Genomic DNA, 10,246 nt, shown 5'->3' with positions numbered 1-10,246 from the left:
GTAGTAGCGTATTTTTCATAGTCTTATATTTCAGCAGTTTTACGACAAAATGTGACTTTTTTGACATGGAAATGATTGTTTAAGATTGACAAACATCATATGTGTAGTTTGTGGCACAATTCAAACGGGATCAAAAGATACGTGTTCTCTCTCCATTGAATTCAATGTAAATTTTTCGCTTCCGGGGTCCCATGGTCCGGAAGTAGATGGGCGTGACTTCGCCTCTCCATATGTAATCAGGGATATGACCTTTGCTAAATGTGGATGTTTGAGAAGTAGTCGTAATTGCCACATGAACAGCATTTCTTCAGAGTTATGTAATGTGTTTGACAGCAGAGTAATCCGGTTTATTGTTTTAGAAAATGACAAAAGAATCCATTAAATGCACATTTTCACAACATACTGTAAGTCAATAGAATTTGATAGAGGGCTGACCATGTTAATTTTTAGATGAGGAAAGGTGAAGATTCTTAGGCTAGTTGGGTTATTATGTAATAACATTATTTTCTTTTATTATTAAAGGTTGTTAAGATGTCTTTATGTCTTTATTAGGATCCCCATTAGCACTAGCATGAGCATTGGCTATTCTTCCTGGGGTCCTCACACACTCAAAACATACATAAACATACATACAACAAAATTAAAACAAAACAAAACAGCTCATAATTTCATGCAATTTACAGTGAAATGAAGTGAAAACTAAAATGGTCATCCAATTATCGCCATCCTAAGGCCAAACAAAAGTAAATACAAATAAGTGTACATAATAATATATGCATACATAGCCACAGGCACAGTTCAAATTTACTTTGTAATACTTAAATATTTTTTTAGCAACCTTTTGAAATGTACTTGAGAATTTTCCTGAATGATGTGAAAAATCAAAGAGTTCCAGCTGATCATGGCTGTTTTCTGTCCCATATTTGATTTAGATTTGGGTAATACAAACCTTCCTTCTATTGTATGTCGTATTTGATAGTTATGTTGTGCATATTGCGCTACAAACCTTTGTGATAATATATCTGGTGAGTGAGTCACTGTAATATTTCTGACAACATTTAATAAAATATAAGTTGACCTCTGTCTGACAGTTAACCATTTCAGTGTCTCCAGCATTTCAGTGACTCTGGTTCTGTAGGAGCACTGCAGTGCACATCGTGCTGCCTTATTTTGTGCTACTTGTAGTTTGTTTAAATTTTTCAGCAGCACTAGACCATATAACCAAACAATAATCAAGCTGCGACAGAACCAAAGCATCCAAAACATGTCTACTGACATCCATAGGCAAATATTTTACAATTATTTTTACAAGTGACACACCCCTTCAAATTGTACATACAACACTATCAATTTGTTTAGACCAAGATAATTTATGATCCAGGGTTATACCTAGCAATCTTGTCTCCTTGACCTGTTCAATTTCAATATGGTTTAAATGTAGTTGCAATTTTGGTTCAATGTATTTTAAACAACTTCACCACACAGTGAAAATCACATTTCAAAGTCTATCATTCTCACACTCACCCTTTTACACAGTGACGTTTGTTTCACTTCCTTTCTCTGTTATTTGTGGACCTCTGCGCTTGTGTGCAGAACAATCAACTTCATGATGTTGTGCTGTTAAGAGGAAATGCTGCTACTGGGCAGTGAGAAGAAGTCAAGTTTTTCACCTGCTACCATGCAGAGCAGCTCTGTGACAATCACTGCGTAGGATCAATATGGAGGTAATACCAAGTAGCTCTTTTGTTGGGAGTCTGTCAATCTGACATAGCAAACCACCTTCACTGATGGCCTGTGTGGAGAGAAATAACAAAATCATGTTCGATTTGGTGCGACAGCCAGGCAACACCTTTTGTGCTGACTGTGGAGTTCCTGGTGAGTACGCTGACAAAGATTCATAACCACAATTTATTATTATATGATAGCAATTGTGTTGTGTGACTGATTTCCAACTATACGTGTTCTGTCAAATACCCTAACTCTGAGTGACCATGTTTACTTTATTAAAGTTAAAAGAATGAGAAAAAGTAACCTTCGGCATCAGGCCACGTGATGTTGTTTATTAACAGAATGATCTCTACATTTTATAACCAAGTCACGTTTTATAATGAACTTTCATAAGGGGAAGTGGTGGCTGCTGGATATTCTGTGGTATGACTTCATTGTTCCTTCTAACACTTTGCCACAATCACTGTCACAGACAGTTAATAATCTGTGTAGGAGGGAGAGACAAGCAATACATGAAATACTTTTTATATTCCCTAGTTTTACAGATTTGTAGTGCACATAAACTTACAACATAAACTGTGAACAAGATTGTCACTTTCAATGTACTCTATTCTAGTCTGAAGTTGCTGCTCATACAATTAGAGCGGTATTTCGTTTCTTCCTACAGTGTAAACCTTTTTTTACTTTCTTACAGATCCTGACTGGGCCTCATACACTCTTGGTGTCTTTGTGTGCCTGAACTGCTCGGGGATTCATCGTAATTTGCCTGCTGTCAGCAGAATGAAATCCATACGTCTGGATCACTGGGACGATTCACTAGTAGAGGTTTACCTTTGTATTCATTTTGTATAGAGATCTATTAACATGTTTGAATATTCTTCCAATTTAAGCATTATATTATGCATTATCTTATCCATAATACCATATGTGAACAGTCCATTTAATAGTTGGGCAATATTAATATTGAAACACGTTTTTTATTAGAAGTCAGGTGAACCTTTTTGATGCCATGAGTATTTTTATATATTTTTTTTATTCGAATTGAAATAGTTATTGTTCCATTTATTGTATTTATTATTCATAATAAGTTAAATCTTTAAAAGTATAATTTGATCCCAACATTTGGACTGTACATGTTTTCTTTATAATAGGAAGAATGTTAAGCTCTGTCTTGAATGTAAATCTTTCTGGTTTAACTCAATCAATTCACCTGTTTTGCAAGGCAGGCATCCGTCAATATGAAATGAAGGGAATTTTTTGTTAGAACTTTTAAATATCAATCTCTTTTAAATGTTGTGGTGTCAGTTCATGCAGGAAAGAGGAAATACTGTAGCCAAAGCCATATTTGAGAAGTGTGTCCCTGCCTTCTTCTACCAGCCGCTACAGAAAGACTGCATGTGAGTGACCGTACCATCCATTCACCTTATTAGACCAACGGAAGTAAAAAGTGAAGTATTTCTATTGAATGTGGGTGGAGAGGTACAGAAAGAGGAACTGAGAGTTAGGTACCAAAGTGGAGCCATCACTACAGACTATGAATAGAATCATTCATCAAAGAAACATTTCTGGTATTTACCTAAACACTTCTGTTTTGTCTATGAGGAAACATGAAACTGTGTTTTGCTTCGTTGTAGGGTTCTTAAGGATCAATGGATCCGTGCAAAGTATGAAAGAAGAGAATTCACAGGAGAAAATGAGTTCTTTAAGCAAGCTTATTGCTCAGGTAATCATTCTGCCATTATACTAACATAACAGTATTCTTCCAATCAGAATTCAGAATTATGCTTTTTTGTTTTTTATATATAAGATTATATATAAAGTTGAGTTGCCCTTCATCTCTTTTATTTATGTAATGTATCTAACGCAGAACTGTTTGAGTCAACTCTATGGAAAAAGGGCAAAGACAACAAGCAGTTTTTAAAGAGGATCTTCCAGCTGTCCCGGAAAGACTTCACCCTTAGATACTTTATTAAAGAGGATGTGAGTTTTGCCACATCATTACTTAGTCTGCAAAGTTTTATGAGCATACACAGTCAAATAAATGTAGTTTCTAAATCTTTGAATTCCTTCCTCTATCCTCTCTTTAAAAAAACCAAGTCCAAGCTACCCAAAGTTGTCATCTCCATGAAGGACCTGAATGCAGTTTTTCAGCCAGAGAAGATTGGTCACAATCACGGTCTGCAGATATCCTACGTGCATGGGGAACGCACCAGGAATCTGTTTGTTTATCACGAGAAAGGACAGGTGTGTTTGGAAGCCCTTTATTTCTATTGATCTTTCCTTTGAGTCTGATCTTCATTGACTTGTTCCATGTGTAGGACTTGAGGTAAGGTAAAAACAGGTTTTTGCAGAGAGCAGTAAGTTCCTTAAAATAATAAGATATCTGTGAATCAGGTGAAGTTATCAATTTGCCAGGATATTTTTTGTTAGTCACACAGGTGAAAAAAGAAAAAAGAAGTTTGTCTTCAAGATGCTGAAGTGCGACAACAACTAATACAACAACAAACGCATACAAAATCTTCACTCAAATGCATTGCATTACTGTTCACATACTTAAGTAAAGCAATGTGAAAGTTAACAAACCAATATGCTATTGAGTCTTAAGAAAAAAAAAATAGATATATTTCGACCAACATAAAATCTAGATTAGAACAGTTAAGCCAAACTATATTCAGTTCAATGCTTTCCCCATGATTCATACATATGTTCACACAAGACTCTAGTGCTACTTAGGATTTTAAATACCAAACAAACATTACATTTTAAATGTGCATTTATTGAAGCTGAAGGTGTTTCAGTGGGCCTTATAGACCCAGATCAGCAACATGTGCCCGGTCGGGATTTAGAAGAACTTTGGGAACCATCCCTCGCTCTTTTTGGGGATCTGGCTCTCAGCGTCCTCGACCTGCGATTTCATGGCGCTCTCAGCTTTCTGCCAGTCCTGCTCCTTCTCCTTCTCTTGCAGAGTCCTCTGGAGGCTTTCTGTGGTCTGAAGGAGGGTTGACCTGTCGTTCTTCGACTTGATGCAATCACGCTCCAACTTCTGCTCAGCCTTGGTTAGTATCTCACTGAGCTGAGTCGCATGGGAGGTTTTTCTTTGCTGGAACTCTGTCAGCAGGGATGCTTTTTCCTCCTGACAAAGGAGAAGGGCGGCTGATGATTTTTCAGCCTGCTCCTGGAGAGTGATTTTCTCCAGCTCCAAGCGGCGCCACTGCACCTGTGAGACACATTCTGCCTTTTCCAGGGCAACTTGGAGGTTCTTGTTCTCCTCTCTCTCTATTTGGAGATAGCTCTCCAGGTCCACCTCCACATTGGTCTTTGACACTGCCAGAAAGTGTCTCTCAGCATGAAGCTTATTCTGAAGGGCCTCTTTCTCTTCCTTCATGTGCTCCAATGAAACGTTCTGGTCCTTGTTTGTGGAGGTCAGTTGCATGACATCTTTCTGGGCTTGGCAAAGCATGGGGCAGATCTTTAACAGCTGAGTTTTCAGATGCTCTAGCACACTGCTGCTTTCAGCCAGCTGGGCCTTCAGGCCACCAATCTCTTTCTGCATCTCTTCTTTCTCAGGGTAGCATTTGGTGACTTCCTGTCTTTCTCTTAGAAGATCAATGAAGTTGGCCAGTGAGTCCTCTTGTATTTCCAGAAGGACTCTGCCCTCAGATTTTCCTGGGGTGATCCTCGCTTCACTGTCCTGCAGTTTACTCCGGATTTCTTCTTCCAGGTAACTCAGGTAGAAGTTAATGGGAGGGTCAACCTCAGTTGAGTCGAAATCAATGATTTCCATTTTCCAGTTTAAGTTGTGAGAGTACATGCCTTCTCTGAAACGAGCTGTTTTCTGAGTGAAGTTTGAGTCTCTAGTCCTAGACTTAAAGGGTTTTAAAGTTCTAGAATCCTACAACATCATTCGGCTTTGATGGTCATGGATTCTTTCATCAACATTCAAAGTGTCACATGATCATCAAAGAATTGATGTGTCCCTTAGAATGAAAAATGAGCGGAACACACACAAACACCCTGACAACCAGAAACATAATTTCCCCAAAGGCTTGTTCCTCTGCGAGATGATACCAATTAATTAAATGTATGTGGAACATTTGATGATATACTTCTTAATGTAAACTATATAGAATTAAGCTTTATTTGGAAACAACATTGAAATACAAATCATAACTGTGATGGGTAACTATAATACACTAATTATAAGGCAAGTCGTTTTCAATTTGTCAAGCAGAGAGTAACATTACATTACATTACATTACATTGCATTTAGCTGACGCTTTTATCCAAAGCGACTTACAATAAGTACATTCGACCAGGAAGACACAACCTTGAAGAAAACAGAATCATATAAGTACATCAGGTTTCATAGAGCCAAACATTTCAAGTGCTACTCAACTGGCTTTAGGTAAGCCAGTCCTTTATTAGTATATAAGTGCTTTGTTAATAATTCTATCGCTCGAAGTGGAGTCGAAAGAGATGAGTTTTCAGTCTGCGCCGGAAGATGTGCAAGCTATCTGCTGTCCTGATGTCAATGGGGAGCTCATTCCACCATCTTGGTGCCAGGATAGCAAACCCACGTGTTTTTGCTGATGGGAACTTGGGTCCCCCTCGCAGCGAGAACATGGGAGACGAGACTCCACAGGGATACAATCCAACTCTACGGTACGTCCACACAGTTCCGTCACGTTGAAGCTTGCCGGTGGGCGTGTCTGGCGTGCGACCAACAACCAGTCACATTAATCTCCTGCCCGGACACACAAGCACGCGGTTTGATTGGCTAGCTTGTACTGGCATATTATTTGATTGGCTGGCGCTTCTGTCGACGCTTGAAAAGTTGAACTTTTCTCAACTTTCGAAGCGAGCAACGGAGGCAAAGCGACGCGACGGAACCCCAATGCAGTTCGGCAAAGCGTGACGTCACCCCATTCAAAATGAATGGGAAGCGTCTCCATTGAAGCACGCAACGCTGCCGTGTGGACGTACCGTTAATGTTCAATCCATCAATGAATGGATTCATCTCAGACACACTATTGCTATTGCCCACGAAACTCGTGGGCAATAGCAATAGTGTGTCTGAGGTTAAACATTTTATTGATTGACTCACACACTGATCTGGTCCGATTCGACTGAGCTATACTATAATGACGCCAGGGGCAGCAGTAGCTTTACATGACGTCACAGGAAATACAACATTGTCAGGAGAAATTAGTCAGTGTTTGTCTCACAAATGGTGGTCTCCTGGGTGAGAATCCTGTGTTTCTTTGACCCATCCATGCCAAAGCGTTCTTCGGCACTCTTCATAGACGTCTGTTGTTCTGAGCGTCTACTAATGACACAGTCAAGTGTGCAGCGACAAGGTTACAGAAAGTCTAGAGTCAATTCCATTAGAGGATATATTAAAGGAGAGAACCTCAATGTCAGACTTTACTCTGTAAATGAGGCAAAGAGAGCCAGGAGGTAGTACTAGAGATGAATGCCTTAAAATCTTTCACAGGTCTCTCTGACCCATTTCCCCAAACTACTGATTCTTATCCCAGGGGAGAAAATATTCTCACCTGTGCTGAATACCCCTTCTTTAATGGTATGATTTGCACTCTGTTTATTCAAACACAACCTCAGGACATTAGATATAGTGCCTGGTGGGACCCAGCCTGCCTTCTGCATAATTGATAAGGGACTTTATATACTCTCCAAAATGTGTAATATGCTTTGACTGATATCTTTGTCAATTTTATTTTGGCAAATGTAAAATATAAGGTTAAACCAAAAACATAGAATTATAATGCCACAGTATGGAAACAAATCAGATCCAAATGTTAAAGGTGGGGTGGTAAGTTTGAGAAACCGGCTCGAGATACACTTTTTGTCATATTCCATGGAATGCTCTTAACATCCCGATAGCAATGAATATCTTAAGTGCTTTGACAAAAGATCCATATAAAAGGTCATCTGTGGAAGCCGTAGTACTGTAAAAAGCACGACCAATCATTTTAGCCGGCCCGGCTAAAATAACTGGATGGCCTACCTGCCTGTCAGCCTTCCATCTGTGCACAAACTTATCTCGTGCCCTCATTGGTCATGTGCGTGTTCGTGTGTGTTGGAGGAGGGGCTCTGTAAGGAAGTGGCAGATTTTTTCCGGCTGTGTATTTTCAAATTCTAGTGTTGGTTTCTCCAAAATTACCTACCCCACCTTTAAATTAAGTTTTTTTAATAAAAAAAAAGTATTTCTATGCTATAATTCAATTTACAAAATATATGATTCAAATGTATTTTCTAATGAAACATTTTTCTTAATATATTTTAAAAATGTACATCTTAATCCTCTTTGTTTACTGATTAATTAGCTGTGTGAAGCAATTGATTTCTACACGAAACCATTTTTAAATAGTTCTGGTCTATAATTGTCATGTAGGCATCGGTTATCAAAGAGGCCTGCAGTCACAGAGGAGTCACATCATCATTGTGGAAATGATATCAATGTTAAATTGCAGCTGTATACTGTATGTTTATTTGGTTGAATACAGCTGTTCAGCTAAAGATTTTTATTTTTTTTAAACCTAAATTATATTAAACTGTCCTATGATGTCTTATAGGTGATTGTGTCGTTGTTCAACGCTATTCGGGCAACACGCTTGGCCTACCTGCAGAGGAAACACCCCACTCTTCGAGATAATGATGTGAGAAAGATTTTTAATGAAATTAAGCTCAGATAAATTGTGTTGAACTGCAACTTTTGTTCAGTTAACGGTGTTGCCTGTGTCTCTTTCACAGTTAATACCCCAGTTAACAAGATATTGCCTGAAGGAGGGGTACATGGAGAAAACTGGGCCGACGGTTTGTCAACTATCTGAGTTCCTTACAAAATTAAGTTAAATTATTTACATTTGTTATGTCTGAAATGTGTGTCCCCCCCTCTCTCACTCTCTCTCTCTCTGTGCCTATATCTCCTTTGTCTGTGTGTCTGTTTGTTCTTGTTCGTGTTTTTTTTAGCATCGGGAGCCATTCAAGAAGAGGTGGTTCACACTGTGCTCCATGAACAGGAAACTTCTGTATTCTAAAAATCCCCTGGTAATTAACAGATAATACCACATGTTTTCACAACGTTTGTATAAAGTTCCTCCATACAAAATATTTAATTAAATATACATGTCATTTATACATATCTATACTTTTATTCAATAATCTGTTATAAATTGCGTAATTTTGGAGATGGTAGCCTATTATGCTCTTCTTTTTGCTTTTCCCCGTTAGGATGCAACAGAGCTGGGTGCTGTCTTCATCGGCACGGAGAGCCACAGCTACTCTGCTTCAGAGAGCATCGGGCGGAGTTCGAGGGGCGGCCGGTGGAACTGTGGCATCATGCTGCAAACTCCGGACAGGCAGTATGTGTTTATGTGTGAGCAGCATCAGGAGCAGAAGGAGTGGCTGGAGGCCTTCAGAAAGATCATCTCCCAACCCATGACCCCAGAGGACTACGCTAGTAAGATACGGTGTTGTTACAGATGATACAGCGCAGGTGATGTGTTCGAGTATCTTCATCTGTGAGTCGTAACTCTTCTCTCCTTTCTCTCTTTGATGCAGATGAAGCCAACATGAGGAGAGGAAAATGACTTGATCAGCTCTACTTGTTGGTTTGCATGAGTTTAGGATCCTTAATTATTGTATTGGGACCTAACAGACTGAAAGCATCTAGTTCCAAAAGATACTCCTAAACCTGTCGATGTGAAAGACTCTCTTATTTACTGGCAAAAATGGTTAACACCAATGACAAATAAATGACCAGCTCCAACATTTTGTACAGACTGCAGTGTCTGATGACACCATGGAGACCTTGGAGAAGTTACTGTCAGCTGGGATGTTGCTGCACATCATTAGCCCGAATTCCTTACATTGCTGTGGCCACATTGACATCACAGAAGTATTTTCAATACATTATTAATGCACTCAAAACTAATATTATATTTATTAATGAATATATGGGGAGAAGAATACTTTTTTTTTTACATTGTATGTATAATTTGCAATTGTTCTGTAGTTTTTTAATGTTTTTTTATTTCACTCAATTTGCACATTAGGAAAAAGTCTTTTTTTACACACATTAATTTGAGCTGTCAATAAAGCTTCAAACTGTATTAAATTGAATACATAATGTAATCCTGCTTTTAATGTTCACCAATTTTAGGGCAACAGTTGTTTATTTTGTTATTCATCAACAAATAAACACTGTAACGATGTATCATAACTAATGTATTATTTGAGGCATGGACCTGGATGCCATAATTTCATTGAAAGGTATACCAGCTAAGTGCAATACTTGGTTTTAATGCCTCTCTTATTACTGTTTATACTATGCTAACATGTTGCAAATGTCTAAATAAATGTGTACTAAACTTCTGGTTTCTGTTGTTGTTATATGGGGCCAGTATTGGCTGACAACAGTTGACAAGCGCTGTCGAGCTGTGGAAATAATTAAGATCTCTCACTCCAGGCCATTTTCAGGGGACAAAAAATGTTAAAA

At 38.6% G+C, this 10,246-nt stretch overlaps 1 protein-coding gene across 1 annotated transcript; it reads left to right on the top strand.

The window, feature by feature from the left end:
• The first annotated feature begins 1,597 nt into the window (after positions 1–1,597).
• LOC117537883 (arf-GAP with dual PH domain-containing protein 2-like) lies at positions 1,598–10,120 on the top strand. The gene is made up of 11 exons (XM_034203274.1): positions 1,598–1,875; positions 2,423–2,553; positions 3,034–3,125; positions 3,363–3,451; positions 3,596–3,708; positions 3,826–3,972; positions 8,322–8,405; positions 8,500–8,562; positions 8,719–8,796; positions 8,980–9,208; positions 9,310–10,120. Exons 1-11 carry the CDS (start codon positions 1,788–1,790, stop codon positions 9,336–9,338), a joined length of 1,143 nt encoding a protein of 380 aa, XP_034059165.1. The 5' UTR covers positions 1,598–1,787; the 3' UTR covers positions 9,339–10,120.
• The last annotated feature ends 126 nt before the right edge of the window (positions 10,121–10,246 follow it).

The sequence above is a fragment of the Gymnodraco acuticeps genome, unplaced genomic scaffold (assembly GCF_902827175.1).
Source record: "Gymnodraco acuticeps unplaced genomic scaffold, fGymAcu1.1, whole genome shotgun sequence".
Taxonomy (NCBI): Eukaryota; Metazoa; Chordata; class Actinopteri; order Perciformes; family Bathydraconidae; genus Gymnodraco; species Gymnodraco acuticeps.
Note: the sequence above shows the minus strand (reverse complement) of the source record. Positions and strands in the feature narration are given on the sequence as shown.

Coding starts and splice junctions, on each gene's coding strand:
- LOC117537883 (XM_034203274.1), top strand. CDS start 1,788: ATGGCCTGTGTGGAGAGAAATAACAAAATCATGTTCGATTTGGTGCGA. Junction 1,876..2,422: donor TGCTGACTGTGGAGTTCCTG/GTGAGTACGCTG, acceptor ACTTTCTTACAG/ATCCTGACTGGGCCTCATAC. Junction 3,452..3,595: donor TAAGCAAGCTTATTGCTCAG/GTAATCATTCTG, acceptor TATCTAACGCAG/AACTGTTTGAGTCAACTCTA.